This window comes from Hyperolius riggenbachi, chromosome 6 (genome assembly GCF_040937935.1).
Source record: "Hyperolius riggenbachi isolate aHypRig1 chromosome 6, aHypRig1.pri, whole genome shotgun sequence".
Classification (NCBI taxonomy): Eukaryota; Metazoa; Chordata; class Amphibia; order Anura; family Hyperoliidae; genus Hyperolius; species Hyperolius riggenbachi.
Window position 1 is genome coordinate 371,629,142 of NC_090651.1, and position 27,392 is coordinate 371,656,533.

Genomic DNA, 27,392 nt, shown 5'->3' on the forward strand with positions numbered 1-27,392 from the left:
TATACAGAAATTTTACTTTATTTGAAAAATGTCAGCACAGAAAGTTAAAAAAATCATTTTTTTGCCAAAATTCATGTCTTTTTTGATGAATATAATAAAAAGTAAAAATCGCAGGAGCAATCAAATAGCACCAAAAGAAAGCTTTATTAGTGACAAGAAAAGGAGCCAAAATTCATTTAGGTGGTAGGTTGTATGAGCGAGCAATAAACCGTGAAAGCTGCAGTGGTCTGAATGGAAAAAAAGTGGCCGGTCCTTAAGGGGTAGAAAGCCCTAGGTCCTCAAGTGGTTAAGGCTCATACACACATCAGACCATAGTCTTTGGAAAATGAAAGATCACAGACCAATTTTACCCCCTTCCATGTAGTATGAGAGCCATACTCTACACAGTCTATTCTATGGAACTGAACTCCCCATCAGATAAAAAATCGTTGCAAGATGCTGCACACACAGATGCTGTACAGACACAAAAGATCAGTATCTGCAAAAGATCTGTTCCTGCCAAAGATCAGTTCCTGCAAATTGCATTCATAGTCTATGAGATCTGCAGATCCTCATACACACCTTGTTTAACCTTCCTGGCGGTATATGCCGCGCAGGAAGCTATATCAGCATCTGGTGGGGCGATTTGGCCCATTTAAAGTGCTGTACGCGCAGCTAGCACTTTGCTAGCCGCGCGTACAGCTTGATCGCCGCCGCTCTGCTGCCCCTGCCAGAGCCCTGTGCTGCCCGGACCAATGAGTTCCAGGCAGCACTATGGGCTGGATCGGAGGCGTCTGACGTCAGGACGTCGGCTGACGTCCATGACGTCATTCCGATCGTCGCCATGGCGACAGGAGAAGCCAAACAGGGGAGCGCATTATATACGCGTTCCCCTGTTTGTTATTGATGCCGGCGACGATCGCACTAGAGGGACACATGCGCCCTCTAGTGGTGTTTCATGTAGCTACCACTCTGGTAGCTTTACATGAAACACAAAATTAAAAAAAAAAAAAAAGGATTTCTGCTTGTTTGGCAGAAAAATTAAACCGCCAGGAAGGTTAACTGACATTCATCTGCAGATCAGATCCACCCGGATGGATTTTCAGATCTGCAGATGATTGTCTGATCTGCAGATGATTGTCCATTAACCACTTAACATCTCAGTCGTTTTCAGCTTATGCATCCGAGCAATGTTCACCTCCCATTCATTAGCCTATAACTTTATCACTACTTATCACAATGAACTGATCTATATCTTGTTTTTTCCGCCACCAATTAGGCTTTCTTTGGGGGGTACATTTTGCTAAGAGCCACTTTACTGTAAATGCATTTTAACAGGAAGAATAAGAAAAAAAATGAAAAAATTCATTATTTGTCAGTTTTCGGCCATTATAGTTTTAAAATAATACATGCCTCCATAATTAAAACCCACGTATTGTTATTGCCCATTTGTCACGGTTATTTCACCATTTAAATTATGTCCCTATCACAATGTATCGCGACAATATTTTATTTGGAAATAAAAGAGCATTTTTTCCGTTTTGCATCCATCACTATTTACAAGCTTATAAAAAAAAAAATAGAGAGAAATATTTCATCTTTACATAGATATTTAAAAAGTTTAGACCCTTAGGTAAATATTTATGTGTTTTGTTTTTTTTATAGTAATGTTTTTTTGTTTTTTTTTATTAAACATTTTATGTGGGCATTTTTGGGAGGGTGGGATATAAAAGTGTTTTATTTGGGGAAATATTGGTGTATTGTAATGTTTTTGGGCATTTACTTGTAGTTTTACTTTTTGGCCACAAGATGGCAATCTCGATTTTTTTTACATGACGTCACTCTAAGCGTACAATGTACGCTTAGAGGGACACAGCTTCAGAAAGAGCGAAGCTTCCGAGAGAAGCTGTCGCTTTTTCAGCGGGGGAGAGGAATCAATGATAGGGCTTCATAGCCCGATACATTGATTCCGTGGCTACCGACTCCGCGGCCGGGAGTGCGCGTGCACGCGCGCGATCGGCCGCGGGAGCGCGCCTGTCCTCCTTGACGTTTTTATACGTCAAAGAGGACAAAGTGGTTAAACAAGGTGTGTATGATGATCTGCAGATATCATAGACTATGAATACAATTTGCAGGAACGGATCTTTTGCAGGAACAGATCTTTTGCAGATACTGATCTGTTGAATGTGTACAGCATCTGTGTGTGCAGCATCTTGCAGCATCTTGCAAAGATTTCTAACTGCCTAACTGTCCACCCCCCTGCACAAATTCCCTTCCTAATGCCTAACCCTAATTGTGCCGCCCCCTGCACACACCCTCTGCCTGACGCTTAACCCTAACCACCACCCCCATGCACAAAATACAGAAGAAAATCCAGCAAAAATGGTAATTTCTCTTGTCGCCAGTCTCACCGGCTCAAAAATAGAGAAAACACCCTGCAAAAAACAATACTTTTCGGGCATCCCCTGGCTCCCGAAATTTCCCTTTTGGCTCCAGCTTGCTGATATTTTCAAGTAAAGTTGATGGCCACGCCCGATTTGTCCAGAAGCTGCATGCGCACTATTTGCCTGATACCGCCGATGCTATCCTTTGCAGCTTGGTTTCAGTATGCCAAATCTTGCATTGCTCGGAACATTGGTGTACACAGCAGTTTCTATTTCTGTATTCTTTAGCTTCTGTTTCCTTAAACTCCACACAAGGATTAATATTATTAACAGCAACAGTATTAGTACCGCTCCAAAAATCCAGCCGTAGAGATGTATTGTCTGTGAGTCAGTCAAAGGACCTGTACGGGAAAAAGCATAAGTGTAATTATAGAAGGAAATACTGTAAATCAGATTAAATTGCTTGCTCATGAATAATACAAATATAATTTATTATAAGGTGGAGCCTGAATGTTATTCCGAAATCCTTTTCACCGGAAACTTTCAAAAAGACGGGGATATACACAAGATACTTTTTTTTCAAAAATGAGAAACTTATTCGAAATGCATCTTCTCACGGCCCCTGACTTCAGGGCAGGGTCGGGCCGAGGCAGAGGCGAGAGAGGCTCCAACCTCAGGGCGCAGTGTAGGAGGGGGTGCACAACTCACTCGACTATCATTCCCCTATTGTGTCTGAAGCAGAGAGAAATAAGAAAAGGGGATACATGGCAGTGTGGCTGGGTATTCAGCAAAAACATGTTTTTTTGGATGCCAATATATTTTCGTTATCAATGCTAAAATGTGTTTTATTCCGCCCGTATGTTTTTGTGTATACAGTATTCCCATCTATGTGAAAATTACACATTTTTTGTGACAAATATGGCAAACCTCATCAATGGAAACTACCATACCTCCCCCTGGCATACTGCAGACAAGAGGCACCCAGGAATGGTAAAAGGTAATAAAAACAATAAAAAATATTCAGCAAATAGTATTTGCACTATGGCAACATGTTTTGTGAGTAGGACTAACTTCCTCAGGCCAAAAATCAGCACCTAGGAAGTGAATTGAAACGCGTTGCAGTAGTGCAAATAAAAATTCCTGATTACTCATTTATCATTGTGTCATCCTTTGGTAAGCCACCTCCCACTTATTATTTTAATTGTTTTCAACTAAAACGATCCGTCGTGCAGGACAGACGTTCGGAATACACCAGTGGGTGCTGCAGGGGGCAGTGGTGCATGTGCAGGCGCCAATGGTCTGGCGGGGAAGTGGTTGATACATTTTACTATTCCTGGGTGCCTCTTTTCCCCGTTCTATCTTTCACCTCCATTGGAGGACGGTATTCCTGCTGGCACACTTTGTTGCCATATACATGTTTCCCCCAAATGTTCCCAAGAGAGTGACCTCACTTACAAAGACCCGGGTACCAAAGTGGAGATGGTTGTATTTTCTGCCTGCCTGATTGGTTGGTAGCCCTGAATTGCAACTTCATTCTGTGAGTATCATTCTCATATTTCCTGTAGCCCAGTATATGTCAAATACTACCTACACCATCCGGGCTCCCGTTGTCTCTGCGTTCTTCTGAAGGTTCAGTTTGACTGTATCATTCCTACCAAATCTCCCAGTATGCATTGCACAGCTGGTGACATTCTGCAAAGGGGGGATAGAAGATGGAGGCTTCCATATGGGCACGCCCTCCCTCTCCGTAAAGACCTGCTGCATCGCAAAAGCCACACAATTAATGAGTCTCCCTGAGGCCTTATTCACATTGTGTTCCGTTCCTGTGTTTATCCACGTTTGGTGTCTTTTGACGTGTTTTTTGTTTCCGATTCCCGGTGATTACCTGCGCGCTGTTTTTTTTTTATTTTTGTGAACTACTTTTCTAAGCGGTTTTGCTGAGCAATTGTGTTTTTCACTTCTTTGATCCGGAAAAGAATAAATACTATCTATTTATTCTTAAAAACACGAAAGCAATCAATGCACAAAGCGATTTTGTCAACATTTGTGTTTTTCCTATACCTTCCATTGAGGCAAAATTGCCTAAAAATTGGCCCACGCACCACTTTTCGGAGCGGATTGGATACGAACCGCTCATATGTGAACTGTCTCATAGAGATTAATGGTGTAAGCGCTTTCAGGGCGTTTTTGAAAAAACGCCCGCGCTTAAAATTGGCCAAATATGCCTCTAGTGTGAATGAGCCCTTAGGGAGAGGATCGTTTAAAATGTTTTTCAAAATGTACTGCTCAAATGCCTTTAACCACTTAAGCCTAACTGGATGAATATATTTGTCCAGTGTATTTTTGGAGAGTGCACCATCAGTTTGTTACTAAATGAGGCATATGTGTTATCATTTTAACCGTGAAGACTTATAGAATAGAATACAGTTGTAGAATACATTTTGGTGTGTCTTAAAGCTTGGACTCACGTCACATAAAAAAATGGGTAGGGACAAACTCATTCTAACATAAAAAAGTAATTTTCAAAATTATGATCAAGCTTGGGAAAGTCTTAGCAAAACTACAAGAGACATGTGTGGTAACATTTTAACCCTGATAAGTTGTAGAATAGCCGGTTCAGCGCCGCAGTGCCGAAAATCTCATGCATCCGAGCAACGTTCACCTCCCATTCATTCGCCTATAACTTTATTGCTACTTATCACAATGAATTGATCTATAGCTTGTTTTTTCCGCCACCAATTAGGCTTTCTGTGGGTGATACATTTTGCTAAGAGCCACTTTACTGTAAATGCATTTTAACAGGAAGAATAAGAAAAAAACGGAAAAAATTCATTATTTCTCAGTTTTTGGCCATTATAGTTTGAAATTAATATACGCTACCGTAATTAAAACGCATGTATTTTATTTGCCCATCTGTCCCGGTTATTACACCATGTAAGCGATGTCCCTATCACAATTTATGGTGCCGATATTTCATTTAGAAATAAAGGTGCATTTTTTCAATTTGCGTCCATCACTATTTAGAAGCTTATAATTTTAAATAATATAATAACATATTCTCTTGACATGCATATTTAAAAAGTTCAGACCCTTGGGTAACTATTTATGTTGTTTTTTTTTTTTTTTTTAACTGTTTTTTTTTTTTTAATAAAAAAAGTGTATGTGGGTAATTTTTGGTGTGGGAGGGAAACTGCTAATTTTAAATGTAAAATAATGTTTTTTTTTAATCAAAAATGTATGTGGGTGCAGTTTACTATTTGGCCACAAGATGGCCACAGTGAAAAAAGTCCTAGATGCGAACCAGCTCGCATCTAGGAACTAAAATGCTGAGGAGTTGTTTCCTGGGGGCAGAAATACCGCGCTCTCTGGAGAGAAAGCGTCGGTATTTCTGCGGGGAAGTTAGATCGGTGAATGGGAATTATATTCCCATTCACTGATCGGGGGGCTAGCGGCGGGCAGCGGGAGCGCGCGCGGGGGCGCGCCCGATCGCGCGCACGAGCCGGCGGCAGCACCAGTGCCTATCTGGACGAGGAAGCTCGTCCAGATAGGCCGAACTGGATAGAGTTTAGAGAGTTTTAGGGTTGAGGCCCATGTCTGATGTATTCTTTTTAATCACAAACTGAAACAAAAGCAATTAAGTTTTCGCATATTTTATACCAAAATAAAAGACTTGTAAAATGAAAACAAAGTGACAGAATATAAAAGAAAACACATGTATTGTTACCTTAGGAACTTCACTTTTTAAATATGTATACCATGAAGGTATATTACTATTATTTTTGCAAATAAGGTCTCATAAACATGGATAGTGTACAATGAGAAATCAAAAAACAAAAACACACCTTTATTTCCAAATACAATATTGTTACCATACATTGTGCTAGAAACATAATCTAAATGTTGTAATAACCAGGATGGATAAGCAATTAACATTTGTGGGTTTAACTTATACTTAGCACTGTTTATTGTAAAGCTACTGTATATTGGATGTAAATGGAAAAATAGTGTATTTTTTCTTTTTTATATACCTTAATTTCCCTTTAAAATGCATAGAAAATAAGGTAATTACTAAACAAAAATTTCATACACTAAAAGCCTAATTTGCCCTGAAAAAAAAAACAATATACAGATAATTTAGGTGTGATTAGTAGTAATAAAGTTATTGACAAATGAATGGGAGCAGTACTGATATGTGAAAATTGCTCTCGTCCTGAAGTGGTTAATATGTGTGAGCAGTAGCAGTCTCATGCCATGTTCTCATAGGTCTTCCAGAGGGTTATATCAGCAATGCATTGTGGTTCTTTTACTGATCAGAGGACAGTTTGGGGACTTCTTTGACGTGTTTATTAGGGATGGTCAAGGAGAGGCAAATAATTCTGAGTAGATACAAGATGCTGTACATTGTGTAGGCAAATTTATGAAGCTTGAAAATGGACCAATCAAATTACACCTTGGCAGGATTTGATTGTCTCATTCTCAGCCTGCCTACATTCGCATACACACTTTGCATAATCTTGCATCAACTTAGAATCAATTGCATCGCATTGACCATCCCTAGTGTTTATGTAATAAGCATAGTTATCCCTTCAAAAGACATGTGAAACTAAAGTGCTATCATGGGGGAGTGGCCTTGGCACCTACTTCTGCATTCCATTCCGGTCAAGAGGTGCATCTAATACTGCATCCAGGGAGGGGAGGGGGGGTGCTGGTCACGTAATACTGCTTTATGGGTGGGGTGGGGGCATGTTCCCCATGTTTGCCAGGGCACCATTTTAGCTACAAATGGCCATTTGCTTAGCATAGGGTCCCATTAAAGGAAAACTTAAAGTGAACCGAGCATCATTTTTAACACCCAGTGCAGCTCTATAGCAAATTAAAAATGCATTCTAAAAATGTGGTTTATTATTAAAACAACCTTTTGTTTTACCTCATCTTTTTACATTTAAGGGTTAAATTACACACTTCTTGCGTCCCGTGAAAGGACCTGCAGACGGAGATCAACAGATGATGGAAGGCTGATAAGAAATCACCTCATTAGACTTAATTGACCACAAACAAACCCTGAGCCTTCCCCATTGTACTTCAAACAGAAAACATAAGATGCACTTGAAGAATTTCACACCTAGCCTGGATAAGACATTGTAAAAGCAGCAGGAGTTTTTGAACTCCTGAAACATGGCAGCCCTTTCAGCTATTTGAAGCCAGGAGCTGCTTAAAATCACTTTAAGTGTAAAATAAAAAATGATATTTACTCACCCGGGGCATCCCTCAGCCCACCCAAGCTGGATGGCGCCCTCGCAGCCCCACTCCGATCGTCCTGTCCCCGCCGGCGGCTACTTCCGGGTTCGGCGACAGCCGCCGACAGGCTGGGAACGCGGCTGATTCGCCGCGCTCCCAGCCGCTATTATCACCCTCTATGGTGCTATAGCGTATATATATATACGCTATAGCAGCATAGAGGGTGATATAGCGGCTGGGAACGCGGAAAATCAGCCGCGTTCCTAGCCTGTCGGCGGCTGTCGCCGAACCCAGAAGTAGCCGCCGGCGGGGACAGGACGATCGGAGTGGGGCTGCGAGGGCGCCATCCAGCTTCAGGGGGCTGAGGGATGCTCCGGGTGAGTAAATATCATTTTTTATTTTACACTTAAGTATCCCTTTAAGCTCAATTCATTGGATTGGTTTGGATTTGATAGGGAAAATAGGTGCAATAGTATTCTTTTTTTTTTCTCTCTGACCTGGGAGTCAAACTCATGACCTCATGCTTCACAGTCAGGGTCAGTTCCTTTGGACATTCTCAGCTGACTACAATAGTATTCTATGATGAGTAGGTGGAAGGTTACAGTTTATATGAATAGGGAGCAGTAATTTATCTTCAAAGTAATTGCTAGAACATCGATGTGGATTATGTTTGCTATGTTGGGGTGAGGGTGGGATCCTTGGATATTGATGGGTGGCTGATAGTCAGATGTTGCCAATATTCACAGTACGAAGCACTAGACAATCAGCCCTGGCGCCAAAACCAGCAGTGCTGAGATGTCAGTAGACTGGAGGAGTTGTCTGCCTCCTGTGTGAGTCAGCCTGCAGTGCGGTGTTACCTGATACTGAAGTAGCAGAGGGGACTGCAGTAGTCCTGGTCACTCACCTTTGGTACTTGGACAGGGGACCTGTATGCTCTTGTTCATCAGACTATGTCCCATGTAATGGAGTAGGCAGACAGCAGTCACATTCTGCTGGTCAGGGCACTTGTTGGCCCCCATGTCGAGGGGGTTACTTATCCAGAATAAACGTTGTTTTTTTTGGTGGAACCCCGACTTGCTGGTCCCACACGACTCCCCATCACACTCCCAGGCCAAAATGACATTTTCCACTTCTTTTACTCTTGTGCTGCAGATTAGATTGCTGTTGCTGGTGGATATGTTGATTTGTTCTTTAATAAAAATAAAAGAAAAATAATGTTAAAGAGGAACTCCAGTGAAAATAATGTAATGAAAAAGTGCTTCATTTTTACAATAATTATGTATAAATGATTTAGTCAGTGTTTGCCCATTGTAACAGCTTTCCTCTCCCTGATTTGCACTCTGACATTTATCACATGGTGACATTTTTACTGCTGGAAGGTGATATCAGTGGGAGTAGCCGCTGCTTTCTTTTTTGGCAGTTGGAAACAGCTGTAAACAGCTATTTCCCACAATGCAACGAGATTCACAGACAGGAAACTGCCAGGACCATGGTCCTGACATCACACTGTGGGAGGGGTTTCACCACAATATCAGCCATACAGAGCCCCCTGATGATCCGTTTGTGAAAAGGAATCAATTTCTCATGGGAAAGGGGGTATCAGCTACTGATTGGGATGAAGTTCAATTATTGGTTATGGTATCTATTTAAGGGCACATATACATCTTAGAAAGGGGATTTAAAGGAAACCTAACCCAAAGTAAACCTAATGTGGCTAGTTTAAATGTACCTGGGGCTTCTTCCAGCCCCTCCCAACAGGGACGGATCTAGGGGGGGTCTCTTGCCCCAGGCGCAGTTTGTTGAATTGTTAAAAAGGCGGCAAAATTTGGATGGGGAATGGCAGTTTAGGCGCCAAAACCTGACCTTTAGGCACCAAAACCTGACCTTTAGGCGCCAAAACTGGATGGGGAATGGCAGTTTAGGTGCCAAAAACGGACCTTTAGGTGCCAAAATTGAATGGGGAATGGCAGTTTAGGTGCCAAAACCTGACCTTTAGGCGCCAAAACATGACCTTGCCCCAGGCGCAAATTGGTCTAGATCCGTCCCTGCCTCCCACCCCCGTAGTCCTTCTGTGCCCTCACATACATCCCTTGCTGATACAACAAGGGTGAAAAGGCGCCCTGGACGGAAACTTATTTTGAAGGACCCCCAAAGTGAAAATAAACTAATGAAATAAACAATTGAACTGTATCTATCTTCCTTCTCCTAAAAATGACTTTTTAAAATATTCCACAGTATTTATTTTATGCTTAAATCTACTTTTTAAGTTTTAAAAGTTCTATTCTGTTTTTGCTCAATGACACATTCATAGCAGTATGCCAGAGCTAAAAATCTATGAACTATTGACCCTTTTTATCTCTTTCCTGCTCTCAGAAGCCATTTTCTGCTAGGAAAGTGTTTTAAAGTTGGAATTTCTTATCAGTGAGGGTCACACGGTAGTCACTTCCTGTCTGAGTCAGGACTGAGTCAGCCACTTACATACCTGATATTTAACTCTTTCAGGCAGAGAAAGAAAAAAACGAACACAGCATAGTTATTTGTGTACTTGGCACTATACATACACATGTCTATCTCATCATGTCACATGTCACCTCGGGAATCCTTTAAAGCAGGATAAAATAGAAAAAGATAGAGGTGGCTTACCTCTCAAACAACATAATCAATATGCAAGTTACATGAAATTACGGATGCTTATTACATTTACAAACTAAATTAATTAAAAAAAATTTCCTGAAATTTCACATTACGATTTTGCATCTTAACTGCAAATTGCAATGCAAAATTATGATTATGCCTCATGGCAAAATTAGTGTGCAAACTTACAAAAAACTTGCCTTGAATGATGAGCGGATTTACGCCCATACGTAATTACACATCGTAATACGCAATTGCGCATCGTGATGCCAAAATTCGGTGGCATAGCTTAATTCATTTCGTAAGTAATTGTTACCATTTGTAATTACACATGAATTTACGCGTAATTTACGGGTAATTTCGTGCCGATTTGGCGGTGAATAGCAAAGTCCCATACATGCTATTGCTACCACAATTGCTCCATATGTTAAGCAGAATAGTGGGTACAAGTAACAAAAAAGAATTGTTCAAAAAGACCTTGTACTTTTTGATAAAATCGATTTTAAATATACAAAAAGAAATGGTTTATAAACTTTCATTTTTCTGTGTTTAAAAAACATTTTTCTTTGCATTTTTAAAATCGATTTTCTCAAAAACTACAAGGTCTTTTTGAAAAATTATTTTTTTCACTTGTACCCACTACTCTCCTTAATATATATAGCAATTTCGTTAGCAATAGCATTGTAAGGATTGATCATGCAGATCGTGGTCGTGACTAGAACCAGACTGGCAGATCCACGATCTCTGCATGGCAATCCTTTAGGTTCAAACAAAACCGGAAGATCACACTGAAATACAGACGTCTGTACAACGGAGTAGGAATGATAAATGTGTTTATTAACAATTATGCAATGTGTACTAACACAGATCACCAAACACATACAATCTATATACAACCTACACGTGGTGCACCACAACTAACTGAACCTATAATTTATCTATACAGAATATATACAAAACATACAATGATACATATCACACACTATTTACAGGAGCATATAACCAAATCAGCATACCAGAAAATAGTCAGACAGGCAGTAATCAAACCAGGCAATCAGAATACACGGTAATACAGACGGCAGGCATATTATAAACTGTTATAAATCACCTTTTTTCCGGCACCAGCAAACTCATCAGCAAGAGTTGCACACACGACTCATCACAGCAAGCAGGAGATAGACTTTCTCAGGCTTCTTCAATATTCACGTTATTTATTCAGAAAACAGATATACAGATAGATACAGTTCATCATATCCTAGCCACGCCAATCTTCATGTTGCGTTACAGCTTCTTGATTACCTTCCTAGTGACTGTAATCAGGTCTTCTTAGATCTATTCTAAGTTACATCTAGACTACCTATGTACAGCATACATCATATCAGATTACATATAGAATGGAAATACTTAGAGGTCCCAGTCAGCATAGCGGGAAAGTAGGAAGCAGAGCAGGAATCAGAATGCCCTCTGTCCGCCCATCCCGGGTCTTTAATACCAACTAGGAAAGTGTTAAATGTGACCTCATCTTCGCCATCCCCCAGACCAGACTATTGGCTGAGCCCCCTCGTGGTGTCATAATACCCACCTACTCGAATTAATATTTATTGATGCTTTTGCCTTACTTACAAGAATTTGGTATTTAGAAAACATGGCCCATGTTTACTGTTCTTGTGGTGTACATGTTGAGGTCAGTGTGGGCCTGTGGCCTTCTTTCAGGAACAGCTTCTTGTTATGTTCTAGTTCTGCTGACAGAACTGTAGATTTTCTCTCTAAAGAGAAAATCCCCTTAAAGGGCAGATCTGCACCCCAAGCCTTTTTGACTAACTCAGTCCAAATAACTGAGGCCTACTTAAATTATAACAGATACATATCACACACTATTTACAGGAGCATATAACCAAATCAGCATACCAGAGAATAGTCAGACAGGCAGTAATCAAACCAGGCAATCAGAATACACGGTAATACAGACGGCAGGCAAAAAATAGTCGGATAAGCAAGGGTCAATATCAGGAGTACAGAGTACAGGTTCACGGAACACAGGAAGTTTGGCCAGAGTCACAACACTGCAAGGAAACACACAAAATGATCTAGCAATGTACGGCTAGGAAGTCCGGCCTTAAATATGCAGCACATTGATCAGGTGACTGGCCAGAATTACTTCACAGTCCATCTGCTGGTGAGCCGAGGAGTTGCACAGCTCCCTGCATATGAGAGCCATCTGCTGGTAGACAGCGGAAGTCCACATCAAGTTCCTCAGTGCTGCCACCAGCAGGATGACAAAGGCACCGATCATAACAAGCATATATGGAGGCTTTGCACTTCACCACCAAAATTGACACAAAATTACGCGTAAATTCATGCGTAATTACGAATGATTATACAAAGTCAATTGAATTACGAATTTGCAATTATGTATAGGCGTAATTGCGAAAATGTACGCGTAATTTCGCGTAATCGTAATTAGCATATTTCGATCATCACTACAGTGAAATCCACCTGCTCATCCTTAGAGCAAAACAGGACATGTATGCTTTGTATGCAACCATGGGAGTAAATGCAAATATTGCTTATATTGTAAATGCAAAAAGGTCCTGACATAAAGAGGCAGAGTTTAAAAAAGGCAATATGTACAAACATGGAAACACATCTTAAAGAGGAGCTGTCAGCCATACTATCTCAGAAAAAGCACACACATATGTAAGTAGATAAATACTTGCTCTACTTACATAACATGTATTGCACTGTCATGTATTGATTATAATTATTTTTCTATTGTAAAAAAAGAGAAAATCCTTCTTAGGTTTCTCCGTTTTAACTGTGCCTATCTTGAAGCCAATCCTGATGTAATTTCCTCCCTTACTCTCCTCTGCCTGATTGTGTATGCATTGCCGCCCTCCTCCCATTCTTCAGACACTCCCACCCAGCTCTGCAGTAGAAAGTGCATTGTCTCAATATGAGAAATATTCAATCAGAGAGGAACAGAGGTGTGGGAGGGGAAAACAGGAGGTAAAGAGGCAATTAAAGGGCCAGTGCTCCTGAAGTATGTGATAACTCCAAACTAGTGTTGGGCGAACAGTGTTCGCCACTGTTCGGGTTCTGCAGAACATCACCCTGACGCGTACCATCGTATGCGTCATCACGTAGAGGACGTGAGGTCAGAGAAAGGGCGGAAGTACCACAAGGGTACTACCGCTGAACCGCCCGCTGCCTGGCCTCAACGCGTCATACTCGGACTCCTCCTCCTAGTCCTCACTCACACCACTGCCAGCCAGCCACTGCAGCAGCCACCACCGGTAATATTTAACTTTACGCCAACTTTTTTATGGGGAAGCGGGCAGAGGGGGGAGCGCTAGCGGAGGGGGTGGGGGGAATTTCCGACCCCCCCCCCCCCCCCGCGATCGGGGCATGCTCCCCCCTTATTCAATCGATAGAAGAAGGCACTCCACAGGCTCCAAACTTGCGTTTGACTTGTTTATTGAGCAACAGCACACACTACATGTTACGGGTACACTGACCCTTCATCATGCCTGCGACCCCATAGGGGGGCCTTATTGCGGCATGTTCGGGTCCCCATTGACTTGCATTGAGTTTGGGGTTCGGGCCGAACATGCCGAACATCTGGCCCATGTTCGGCCTGTTCGGCCCGAACCCGAACATCCAGGTGTTCGCCCATCACTACTCCAAACCATAACAGCAGAAAACATTTTGAAAGTTTTGAATTCAGGATTAGCATCTTTATCACTTAATACACTCAGACCAGTTGCTGTTTTTTTTAATAATTTGATTTTATGGTGACAATCCCACTTTAAAGGACAACTATAGTGAGAAGAATATGAGTCAGACTGGATTAGCTGCATGCTTGTTTTTCAGGTGTGTGATTCAGCCAGTACTGCAGCCAAAGAGATCAGCAGGACTGCCAGGCAACTAGTATTGTTTAAAAGGAAACATCCATATCCCTCTCAGTTAAAGGGACTCCGAGCACCTCTCATGGGCATGCCTTTAAGCCAGACGACTTCCAACAAAGTTGTGCTATGACCCCTCTGGAGGAGCCTCTTGCAATGGCCATGCGTGTCACTTCCTCTTCCTGCTTCATTCAGTGATGCACTTCTCTAACAGAGAAGACAGGGGTGACCCGGAAGTTATAACATAGCCAAGATGGCATTTTTAAATTGAAATCGAACGAAAACTATTTGTGTAGAATCGCGATTTAGGCATAAAATGAAAGAGGAGAGTCTTAAAGGCATGCCCAAGAGAGGTGCTTGGAGTCCCTTTAAGGTTCCCTTTAAAAAGGAATAAATATGGCAGCCTCCATATCCCTCTAACTTTAGTTGTCCTTTAAGAAAGTCAGGATGCTGAAGCTCTCCTAAGCTACGGTGGCCTCAACCCATTGAGAAAGGAGTCTTCTCTCTGAAACAAGTCTGAGTAATACAGATAGGTGGCTATTCCTCCACCTGCTCTGTTTGTTTTCACAGTAAATCACAATAGTACAGTTGAAAAGTTTGGGGTCCTTTAGAAAAGTCCCTGATTTCTAAAAAAACATATCTGCATGCTTGTTTCTGGTGTAATTCAGACACTACTGCAGCCAAATAGAACAGTAGGCTAGCCAGGCAACTGGTATCGTTTAAAAGTAAATAAATATGGCATCCTCCATATACCTCTTTGTTCAGGTGTCCTTTAAGTACAGTTTTTTTTCTATGCAACTTCCTTGCCAGCTTCCCATAGTCTCCACTTTACTGTAGATATTAAGTTTGAACTTTTGTAGTTCCGGTTGTGGATTCTGTTCATTGCAGCTGTCAGTTCAGGACTTGTTTGGTTAGGTTCACAGTGATCAGTAGCATAACTCACACGTTACAATGACTGTGAACTGCAATGGAGACTGAACATGGACTTTAGTACAAAGCTTGCATGCAACGAGTTAGAATAACGCGATCCGTTACTGTGAACAGCCCCATAGGATTGTATGGGCAGTGAATTGACATGCAAAATTATTCTGCAAAACAACTGACCACTGTGAACAAGGCCTCAGACTTCTGCTTTTCACACTCTCATATATTTCTTCTCTTTCAGTTGAGCATCGACTACTGTCCTATCAATTGTGGTTAAAGCCAGCACCAAGGCAGAGGCGAGAGAGGCTCCAGCCTCAGGGCGCAGTGTAGGAGGGGGCGCAGAACAAGGGGCGGGCCGAGGCAGAGGCGAGAGAGGCTCCAGCCTCAGGGCACTCTCCTTGTGGAAACACAGTACCAGAAGGGATGGATCACATCAGAAACCAAGGGATACCTCTTATGTGAATACCCACAAACCCCGGTCATTTATGGACTCCCGAAACTACATAAAGGTGTGGCTCCTCTGAAATATAGACCTATTATCTCGGGGTCTGAATCTGCCACACAACCTATGGCTAGGTATGTAGATTTTTATTTGCAGCCCATGGTCAAGCAATTACCAGCACACTTAAGGGACACGGATGACTTTTTGAGCAAGCTGGGGAGATTCCGTGGGGAGATTGACTCTCTAGTATTGTGCTCTATGGACATTTCAGCACTATACACGAGCATCCCTATTGATATTGGGTTAAGGGCTGTTAACCATTTTTTGTTACAGGTTGATGACAACTCGGTGCCTGTAGAATTCATCAGTGAATGTTTATTGACTGTACTGACTAACAATTTTTTTCGTTTTGAAAATACTTGGTACGAACAGATTAAAGGAACTGCCATGGGCAGCTCTGCAGCCCCGTCTTTTGCAAACCTCTTTATGGGGTACTTGGAGGAGACACTTGTTTATCCGAATGTACTGTTTAAAGAGAAACTCCAACCTAGAATTGAACTTTATACCAATCAGTAGCTGATACCCCCTTTTACATGAGAAATATAATGCTTTTCACAAACAGACCATCAGGGGGCGCTGTATGACTGATTTTGTGCTGAAACCCCTCCCACAAGAAGCTCTGGGACCGTACGGTACTTTTGGCAGTTTGTTACAATGTAACAAGGCTCACAGACAGGAATTAGCTGTTTACAGCTGTCTCTAACAGCCAGAACAGCTAGAAACCGCTACATAACCTGCCCACAGTAAAAATGTCACCATGTAATAAATGTCAGAATGTAAATCGGGGAGAGGAAAGATTTTGCAATGAGCAAACACTGACTAAATCATTTATACATAATTATGGTAAAAAATGAAGCACTTTTTTACTACATTATTTTCACTGGAGTTCCTCTTTAAAGAAGAGACCAAGTTATGGCTGAGGTTTATAGACGATGTCTTTCTCATTTGGGGTGGCAAGGTTGACACGTTGCAGGAGTTTGTTGCATTCCTCAACACAATGACAGAGGGCATTATTTTTAACCCCGTGATCTCTGAGGAAAGCATCACCTTCCTTGATGTTAAGATCAGTAAGGGGATGGGGGTATTTAACACCACTTTATTCCAAAAACCTACCAACCATAACAGTCTGTTGCGAGCTGAAAGCTACCATCCTCCACACTTCCTTAGAGTTCTGCAAATTTGCAACACTGACGAGGAGAGGAACAACCAGATTGAATGTATGAGAAACAGGTTTCTGGAACGGGGGTACTCTGAACCCATTCTTTCCCAGGCACTAAGTAAGGCATGGGAGAGGCTGGACGGTGAGACTAAACCGGATCGAGTACGCGACCGCATACCCTTTGTACAAACGTTCGGACCTCTAGCGGAACAAATCAAGGGGTCATTTAATAAAAACAATGTCATCCTGCAGGCCTATAAAAAATTGGCCACAGTGGTGAGAGAGAAACCACTTTTTGCATATAAACAGGGAACATCCGGAACACTTTGGTTCAGGCTAACCCGTGGCAAAAATATATGCAGAAACCGTTCAAGTTTTCTGAACGCACTGGATGTTACAGGTGTTACAAATGTAACATCTGTAACTCCCTGATCACGGGCAATGCTTTTTCTCACCCACATAGTGGGAGGAAATATGTAATCAATGATTACGTGAATTGTGATACGGACCACGTGGTCTATATGCTCAAATGCCCATGTGAAATGGCCTACGTGGGCAAGACCACAGGTCCGTTCAAAAACCGGTTCCAGAGACACCGGAGTGAGCTACGAACGATGTATCGCGCAGTAGAGAAAGGGGAGACCCCGGATTCCACTAAGCCTGTGGCTCTTTATTTTTTGGAAAACAAACATCAGGTTTATTCTCTGAGGGGCATGGTTATAGAGTGGGTTCAAGTGCCCAGAAGGGGCGGTGACCGCAAACGTTTGTTATTACAGAGGGAGGCCTACTGGATCTATACATTGAATATAGTGGCCCCCGCAGGATTGAATAGTCACAATGGTCTAGTCCAGTGGTTCCCAACCTGGGGGCGATCGCCCCCAGGTGGGCGATTTGGGTTCTAAGGGGGGCGGTAAATTTGTGGGGGGCGATCAATATGAAAAGGCAGAAAAAATAAAGTGTCGCAGTGTCACTCGTTTTTAAGAAAATTATGGGCAAAAAATATGATCTGTATAAAATATGCAAGTGTGCATGATAGAGTTGCGTAATTCCTCAGGGCTCGTTGGTCACGTGCCGGTGTAATGTCAGATATTGCAGCCCGGAAGCAGCCTTCCTCACTGAGTATCGCGCATGCTCAGTAGAGTTGGGCCGAACGGTTCGCCTGCGAACGGTTCCATGCGAACTTCAGTGGTTCGCGTTCGCGTCCCGCAGGCGAACTTTTGCGGAAGTTCGGTTCGCCCCATAATGCACATGGAGGGTCAACTTTGACCCTCTACATCACAGTCAGCAGGCCCAGTGTAGCCAATTAGGCTACACTAGCCCCTGGAGACCCACCCCTCCTTATATAAGGCAGGCAGCGGCGGCCATTACGGTCACTCGTGTGCTGCCTGCGTTAGTGAGAGTAGGGCGAGCTGCTGCAGACTGTCTCTCAGGGAAAGATTAGTTAGGCTTAACTTGTTCCTGTCTGGCTGCATACCTGTTCTGTGAACCCACCACTGCATACCTGTGCTGTGAACCCACCACTGCATACCTGTGCTGTGAACCCACCACTGCATACCTGTTCTGTGAACCCACCACTGCATACCTGTGCTGTGAACCCACCACTGCATACCTGTTCAGTGAACCCACCACTGCATACCTGTGCTGTGAACCCACCACTGCATACCTGTTCAGTGAACCTGCCACTGCATACCTGTTCTGTTCAGTGGACCCGCCACTGTATACCTGTTCATTGAACCCACCACTGCATACCTGTGCTGTGAACTCACCACTGCATACCTGTTCTGTGAACCCACCACTGCATACCTGTTCAGTGAACCCGCCACTGCATACCTGTTCTGTTCAGTGGACCCGCCACTGTATACCTGTTCAGTGAACCCACCACTGCATACCTGTGCTGTGAACCCACCACTGCATACCTGTTCTGTGAACCCACCACTGCATACCTGTTCACTGAACCTGCCACTGCATACCTGTTCTGTTCAGTGGACCCGCCACTGTATACCTGTTCATTGAACCCACCACTGCATACCTGTGCTGTGAACCCACCACTGCATACCTGTTCTGTGAACCCACCACTGCATACCTGTTCAGTGAACCCGCCACTGCATACCTGTTCTGTTCAGTGGACCCGCCACTGTATACCTGTTCAGTGAACCCACCACTGCATACCTGTGCTGTGAACCCACCACTGCATACCTGTGCTGTGAACCCACCACTGCATACCTGTTCTGTGAACCCACCACTGCATACCTGTTCAGTGAACCCACCACTGCATACCTGTTGTGTTCAGTGAACCCGCCACTGCATACCTGTTCTGTTCAGTGGACCCGCCACTGTATACCTGTTTAGTGACCCCGCCACTGCATACCTGTTGTGTTCAGTGAACCCGCCACTGCATACCTGTTGTGTTCAGTGAACCTGCCACTACATACCTGTTCTGTGAACCCGCCACTGTATACCTGTTCTGTTTAGTGAACCCGCCACTGCATACCTGTTCTGTTCAGTGGACCCGCCACTGTATACCTGTTCAGTGAACCCGCCACTGCATACCTGTTCTGTTCAGTGGACCCGCCACTGTATACCTGTTCAGTGAACCCACCACTGCATACCTGTGCTGTGAACCCACCACTGCATACCTGTGCTGTGAACCCACCACTGCATACCTGTGCTGTGAACCCACCACTGCATACCTGTTCTGTGAACCCACCACTGCATACCTGTTCAGTGAACCCACCACTGCATACCTGTTGTGTTCAGTGAACCCGCCACTGCATACCTGTTCTGTTCAGTGGACCCGCCACTGTATACCTGTTCAGTGAACCCGCCACTGCATACCTGTTCTGTTCAGTGGACCCGCCACTGTATACCTGTTTAGTGACCCCGCCACTGCATACCTGTTGTGTTCAGTGAACCCGCCACTGCATACCTGTTCTGTTCAGTGAACCCACCGCATCAGTGCGCATACCTGTGCAGTTAAGTGAACCCACCTACCTACGTGAGTGCACGCAGTGTGATATACCACTCCGTGCATACCCGATATGGACAAAACAGGTAGAGGAAGAGGTAGTGCCAGAGCCAGAGGAAGGCCACCCGGCAGGTCTGCGCGAGGTCGTGTAAATGTAATTTCGTGTGGACCTGGCCCACAGTACAGTGCTCGGAAGAAGGCACGTCCCATCACCTCCCAAGATTGTCAGGACGTGGTTGAGTATCACCTCATCTTGCTCAGCCACCAGCGCTACTACTAGCACCACTTCCGCTGCATTTGACACTTCGCAAGAATTATTTAGTGGTGAAATCACTGATGCACAGCCATTGTTGTTACAGCCAGATGAATTTTAACCAGCTCATATGTCTGAGTTACGCGGCAACACTATGGATGTAACGTGTCAGGAGGATGAAGGACCTACTGATGGTGCAAGTTTGGATTTGTCTGAGGCAAGCGAAGCTGGGCAGGATGACTACGATGATGACGGTAATAGGGATCCTCTGTATGTTCCCAATAGAGGAGATGAAGAGGGGGACAGTTCAGAGGGGGAGTCAGAGAGTAGTAGGAGGAGGAGGAGAGAAGTTGCTGAAAGAAGCTGGGCAGCTCTTCGTCAGAAACAGCTGGTTGCAGAGTCCGGCACCATGTATCGCCACCTATGTACAGCCAGCCAACTTGCCCTTCAGCATCAGCTGCTGAGGTCCCCATACTGCCCACATCCCAGGGTGGCTCAGCGGTGTGGAATTTTTTTAATGTGTGTGCCTCAGATCGGACCAAAGCCATCTGTTCGCTCTGCCAACAAAAATTGAGCCGTGGAAAGGCCAACACTCACGTAGGGACAAGTGCCTTACGAAGGCACCTGGAGAAAAGGCACAAACAGCAATGGGATGGCCACCTGAGCAAAAGCAGCAGCAGCACACAAAAGCAAAGCCACCCTCCTTCTCCTCTTCCTCCTCAATCAGGTGCATTATCTGCTTCTGCCGCTTTCTCCCTTCCACCTTCACAGGCACCCTCCTCCACTCCGCCTCTGCCCTTGAGCAGTTCCTGCTCCTCTGCCCACAGCAGCAGTCAGGTGTCCGAGAAGGAAATGTTTGAGCGGAAGAAGCCAATTTCGGCCAGTCACCCCCTTGCCCGGCGTCTGACAGCTGGCGTGGCGGAACTGTTAGCTCGGCAGCTGTTACCATACCGACTGGTGGACTCTGAGACCTTCCGTAAATTTGTGGCCATCGGAACACCGCAGTGGAAGATGCCAAGCCGCACTTATTTTTCGAGAGAGGCCATACCCCAACTGCACCGTGAAGTTGAGAGGCAAGTGGTGTCATCTCTTGTGAAGAGCGTTGGGTCAAGGGTACACCTGACCACGGATGCCTGGTCTGCCAAGCACGGGCAGGGCCGCTACATTACGTACACAGCCCATTGGGTGAACCTGGTGGTGAACGATGGCAAGCAGGGCGCAGCGGACCAAATTGTGACACCTCCACGGCTTGCAGGCAGGCCTCCTGCCACCTCCTCTCCTCCTGCTACATGCTCTTCGCTGTCCTCCTCCTCCTTGGCTGAGTGGCAGTTCTCCTCTCCAGCTACACAACCCCAGCTCCGCAGGGCCTATGCTGCATGCCAGGTAAGACGGTGTCACGCCATCTTAGACATGTCTTGTCTCAAAGCGGAGAGTCACACTGGAGCAGCTCTCCTGGCTGCTCTTAAGAAACAGGTGGATGAGTGGCTGACCCCGCACCACCTGGAGATAGGCAACGTGGTGTGCGACAACGGCAGCAATCTGCTTGCCGCTTTGCATATGGGGAAGCTGACACACATACCCTGCATGGCACATGTCATGAATCTAGTGGTTCAAAGATTTGTGGCAAAGTACCCTGGCTTAGCGAATGTCCTGAAGCAGGCCAGGAAGTTCTGTGGGCATTTGAGGCGGTCTTACACAGCCATGGCACGCTTTGCGGAAATTCAGCGCAAAAACAACATGCCGGTGAGACGCCTCATTTGCGATAGCCCGACTCCCTGGAACTCGACCCTGCTCATGTTCTGCCGCCTGCTAGAAAAGAAGAAAGCTGTGACCCACTACCTCTACAACTACAGTAGAATGAAACAGTCTGGGAAGATGGGGATGTTCTGGCCCGACAACTGGACACTGATGAAAAATGCATGCAGGCTCATGCGGCCGTTTGAGGAGGTGACCAACCTGGTGAGCCGCAGTGAGGGCACCATCAGCGACTTAATTCCCTACGCTTACTTCTTGGAGCGTGCTGTGCGTAGAGTGGCAGATGAAGCTGTGAATGAGCGTGACCAGGAACCGTTACGACAGGAACAGGCATGGGACCAATTTTCATCAGACCCAGCTGTTTCCTCAACACCTGCGGCAGCACAGAGGGGGGAGGAGGAGGAAGAAGAGAAGTCGTGTGCAGAAGACGAGTTAGACTCAGAGGATGATGAGCAAGGTGTTTCTTTGGGGGAGGAGGAGGAGGAGGAGGGGACAGCGGCAGGAGAACAACCTCAGCAGGCATCGTAAGGGGCTTGTGCTGCTCAACCTTCCCGTGGTATTGTTCGCGGCTGGGGGGAGGAGGTTGACTTACCTGACGTCACTGAGGAAGAGCAAGAGGAGATGGAGGGTACTGGATCCGACTTTGTGCAGATGTCGTCTTTTATGCTGTCCTGCCTGTTGAGGGACCCCCGTATAAAAAACCTCAAGGGGAATGACCTGTACTGGGTGGCCACACTACTAGACCCTCGGTACAGGCACAAAGTGGCGGACCTGTTACCAACTCACCGGAAGGTGGAAAGGATGCAGCACATGCAGAACCAGCTGTCAACTATGCTTTACAATGCCTTTAAGGGTGATGTGACGGCACAACGCCAGCAAGGTACCACTGCCACTAATCCTCCTTCCGTGTCCACGCAGTCAAAGACAGGACGCTCCAGCGATCTCATGGTGATGTCGGACATGCGGACGTTCTTTAGTCCAACGCCTCGCCGTAGCCCTTCCGGATCCACCCTCCACCAACGCCTGGAACGGCAGGTAGCCGACTACCTGGCCTTAAGTGTGGATGTAGACACTGCTGTGAACAGCGATGAGGAACCCTTGAACTACTGGGTGCGCAGGCTTGACCTGTGGCCAGAGCTGTCCCAATTTGCCATCCAACTTCTCTCCTGCCCTGCCGCAAGCGTCCTGTCAGAAAGGACCTTCAGCGCAGCTGGAGGCATTGTCACAGAGAAGAGAAGTCGCCTAAGTCACAAAAGTGTTAAGTACCTCACCTTTATCAAAATGAATGAGGCATGGATCCCGGAGGGCTGCTGCCCGCCCCAAGACTAAGTCAGTCCCCGCACACACAGCATCTCTGCCTGCACGCCGTGTGACTGGCTGCCTGGCCTGCCCCAAGAAGACTAAGTCGCTCCCAGTCCCTCCACACAGCATGTCTGCCTGCAGGCCGCTTGACTACCTTCTCCGCCACCACCAACAGGGTCCGGGACTCCAGGCGGATTGCTGAATTTTTTAGGCCGCTGCTAGCAGCGGCCGCTGTAATAATTTTTCTGGTGCGTGTACATGACTGCCTAATTTTTCTGGCTGCACTGCGGGCAGCTGCAACAACAAAAGAAAAGGCATGTACATGCGCCCATTCCCCTTCGTGATCATTACCTTGCCGTGGTGAAGGGGCTTGCCGTAATGAAGCAATGACCGGCGCCTAGATGAATGTCTCGGGGGGCACACCCACGATAATAAGGTCGTTGCCTCATTGTGGTCAGACCAAATTTGATCAGCTGGACAGTCACTGTTCTGTCATTCAGCTACATCAGCCAGGCGACCATATGGGCTGTAAAGCCACCAAAACCTGCACTCTCGCCATGGTGCGCACCAGTCCAGCACGGCCGTCACTACACAAACAGCTGTTTGCGGTGCGTTACACGGTGAGTTTGGTGTGTCAGTGTGAAGCAGTACCTTAATTACACTACCTGATTGATGTATACACATGCAAGATGTTTGAAAGCACTTTAGGCCTGTCATTTAGCATTCAATGTGATTTCTGCCCTTAAAACGCTGCTTTGCGTCAAATCCAGATTTTTCCCGGGGACTTTTGGCATGTATCCCACTCCGCCATGCCCCCCTCCAGGTGTTAGACCCCTTGAAACATCTTTTCCATCACTTTTGTGGCCAGCATAATTATTTTTTTTTTTTCAAAGTTCGCATCCCCATTGAAGTCTATTGCGGTTCGCGAACTTTAACGCGAACCAAACCTTCCGCGGAAGTTCGCGAACCTAAAATCGGAGGTTCGGCCCAACTCTAATGCTCAGTGGGAAGTTAGATATTATTTACCTGAAACCTGCAACACGGGAGAGGCGGGAGTTCCGCCCAATGCTACTCGCAGTGACAATTAGGACATTCTATCCAGAAGGGGCAACGACACTGGAAACTCATGACAGGTATGGCAAGACCAGTACACGGCACAGTTACTGTAGGCATTATGTACATTAAGGAGCAATGTGATGTTTGTGGTTCACAGTTTTTCATTGTGTTTACATATGCAGTTAGGCCATATTTAAATTTGAGGGGGAAGGATTCTGGAATTGTCTGATTGCTTATAAGGTGAATGGATTGTCTTAACACTGTTACCATTCTGTATTTCATTACTTTGACAAAGGGGACCCTACGGGGCCCGAAACGACTCGTTGGTGAATGGAGTAGATTTGTGCCACGATACTTGAATAAAATCTGGAACTTGGTTCATTGAGTGTGCGGACCTCTTGGATTCTACTGTGTAGGAGGGGGCGTACAACTCACTCAGCTATCAGTCTCAAATTGTGTTTTAAAGGGGCACTACGGTGAAAAATTGTAAAATTTAAAATATGTGCAAACATATACAAATAAGAAGTACGTTTTTCCAGAGTAAAATGTGCTATCAATTACTTTTCTCCTATGTCGCTGTCACTTACAGTAGGTAGTAGAAATCTGACAGAAGCGACAGGTTTTGGACTAGTCCATCTCTTCATAGGGGATTCTCAGGGATTTATTTTCAAAAGTACTTAATGAATGGCAGTTGCTTTGTCCAACTGCCAAAAAAAACTGTGTAGCGAGCAGGGAAGTGGCCAGCATCATTGTTTAAATTCGTTTTAGGGAATATCTTTATAAAGAATAAAAGTCTTGCTGACAATCCCCTATGAAGAGATGGACTAGTCCAAAACCTGTCACTTTTGTTAGATTTCTACTACCTACTGTAAGTCACAGCAACATAGGAGAAAAGTAATTTGTGGCTCATTTTACTCTGGAAAAAACATACTTCTTATTTGTCTATGTTTGCATATATTTTTAATTTTACAATTTTTCGCCATAGTGTCCCTTTAAGTGCAGAGAAATAAGAAAAAGGGATACTGTAATGATCTGCTCTGCTGTCTGCATAGGCAGGCAGCTTTTTGACCATTTTTCAGGTCTGTTTGCTGCAGGTCCCTGGAAAGGAGACCTGTCTTCACTCTGCAAGTTCCAGAGTTGCTGTTCTGGTGAGGGATTTGCATTCACTTATCTGGCTATTGATAGCTCTGCCTCTCTTGAAGGCTTGCAGTATAAATACCATTTCCTCTCAGAATTCCCTGCTGGTCATAAAGGTTTGGTTCTGCTGGACTTACCTTGAGTTACAGCCCCTCTGCCATTGTTTGCTAAATATTGTCTTAGAGTAGTTATCCTTGGGATTGCACTAGCATTCCTTCTAGCGCAGTCAGGTTGTTTATTATCTGTATTGCCTAGTTCTGTCTTATCTGTTGCGATTGCACTTTCTCCAACGGCGGCTGACAGTGAATCGCTCTGTCTGTTTGGATCGCATTCGCCCTAGCGTTAGAGGCGGTGGATCTCTCTGTATTCTGTCTTGGAGTGTAAGCCAGAGCTGCGATTGCTACTGGTTACTCCTTCTGTCTGTCTTGTCTGGTCCGTGCAATGGTACTGTTGCCAGCGGTGGCTGACAGTGAATCGTTCTGTCCTGTTCCTAAATCGCATTCGCCCTAGCGTTAGAGGCGTTGGATCTCTCTTGTCTGTACCTTGGAGTTTAACCTTAGCTGTGGTTGCTACTGGTTACTCCTTCTGTTTGTCTTGTCTGGGACGAATGCTTGCTGTTGTATGGGTGAGGCAACTGATTAGCAAGCGTTCGCGTTCTCTGTTTGTTTTCATTTTTCGTGTTTCATTTGTTAGTCAGGGTTGGTATGCTTTGTTGCTGTTGCGCTTAACGTGCGGTGACCGTGCTTGCACGCGCTTTGTCGCTATTGCGCTTAACGTGTGGTGACCGCGTGTAGCTAGTCCTGTCTGCTCCTACGTGTTGGATTACAGTTTGTTATTGGTTCTGTCTTTATTCTTCCTATGATCTGTCTTTACTCAGTCTTGTGTCTCTATTAGCAATCGCCACTCTTGCGATTGCTTTCCCACTTGGTCTTCGCTGTTGTGTGTCCACCGTCACCAGGTAGCGACTAGATTGGTGAACATACATACATTCTGTCTCTGTGCTCACTCTCTCTCTCTCGAGAGAGAGGCTATCTGTAGTGCTGTAGTGCTTCACTTCGCCCTGTAGTGCTTCACTTCGTACAATTTTTATCTGACATCTGTGGAAGTGCAGAGGGTTTATTCCTCTGCACTCCACAGCTCTATCTGCCGGTTGGAATTCCTCTCTACAGGTGCATTTGCACCAAAGCTGGGTTCCCTTTTCCAAGCGCTTGTGGAGGGTTTCCGCAGTGTCAGCGCACATGTTGTGCGCTGACCACAGAGATAATTCCACATTCGTTACAGATACATGGCAGTGACTGCAAGCCAGATAACTAGAGATTAAGGTATTGGGGTGTTGGGGGCCCTGGGGCACCTCTTAGTCTAATAGCAATCAGTGTGTGATGGCTGGGGTGGGAGGGATGGAGAGGCGCACTTTGGTGTCTCAGCCTTGGGTGCTGGAGGACCTTGTCCTGGCTCTTAGAGCAAATTTCTGCTGCCCTGTGAAACAAATATTATTATGAAACGTTGTGTGTGATCTGCAGTTCCTAAATGACCCCAAACTTTAGAAGGGTAGTGTCTATAACAGGCATGGGCAAACTTGGCCCTCCAGCTGTTAAGGAATTACAAGTCCCACAATGCATTGCAGGAGTCTTACAGCCACACTCATAACTCATAAAGGCAAATGCATTGTGGGACTCGTAGTTCCTTAACAGCTGGAGGGCCAAGCTTGCTCATGCCTGGTCTATAATATATGGTTCATTCATACTTACCATAAACCAGAAGGGAGGTACCATTCCCAGATCTTTGTGTTTTGTTTTGGTTGATGCGCAGTGAAGTGTAGCACACATAAGTACCCGTGTGGAAGAGGCTTACATTAGTGACAGTCAGTGACATGTCTGTTTTGTGGTTTGGGTTAGTCTGGAAAGATGAGTTTTTCTTGAAGATGGAGGTGAGTTGTGAAGAGACACCCGGATAAAATATCCATGCGTCGTTTTCTAGCACACCAGGCATGTACCAGTACAGGTTTATCTCGCTTACATTCTTTGAGCCTGCTTCAAGGTGGCACCTAAAGTTGACGTTTGAGCCAACCATGGCGGCCATAGTTGGGGGCTGTTCCAGAGTTATGCCACAACTTCTGCTACCTGCAAAATATGTCAGCATGTAAATGTTAAAGTGTAACCGCAGGAACAAAAATGGAACAATTTATTTTTCTATGTGGCCAGG

The 27,392-nt window shown here is 44.9% G+C and overlaps 1 protein-coding gene across 1 annotated transcript; it reads right to left on the bottom strand.

Moving 5' to 3' along the window:
- Positions 1-2,380: 2,380 nt before the first annotated feature.
- On the bottom strand, positions 2,381-27,290 carry LOC137523060 (uncharacterized). Its single transcript, XM_068243254.1, has 3 exons — positions 26,939-27,290; positions 8,506-8,790; positions 2,381-2,764 (listed from the first exon to the last, which is right to left on the bottom strand). Exons 1-3 carry the CDS (start codon positions 27,267-27,269, stop codon positions 2,562-2,564), a joined length of 819 nt encoding a protein of 272 aa, XP_068099355.1. The 5' UTR covers positions 27,270-27,290; the 3' UTR covers positions 2,381-2,561.
- Between the last annotated feature and the right edge of the window lie 102 nt (positions 27,291-27,392).

Excerpts from the sequence above, each read along its gene's own strand:
- LOC137523060 (XM_068243254.1), bottom strand. The coding sequence starts at position 27,269 with ATGGCCGCCATGGTTGGCTCAAACGTCAACTTTAGGTGCCACCTTGAA. Across the intron at positions 8,791-26,938 it reads TACCTCCCTTCTGGTTTATG|AACAAATCAACATATCCACC; the intron begins GTAAGTATGAAT and ends TTTTTATTAAAG. Across the intron at positions 2,765-8,505 it reads CCCCTGTCCAAGTACCAAAG|GTCCTTTGACTGACTCACAG; the intron begins GTGAGTGACCAG and ends TTTCCCGTACAG.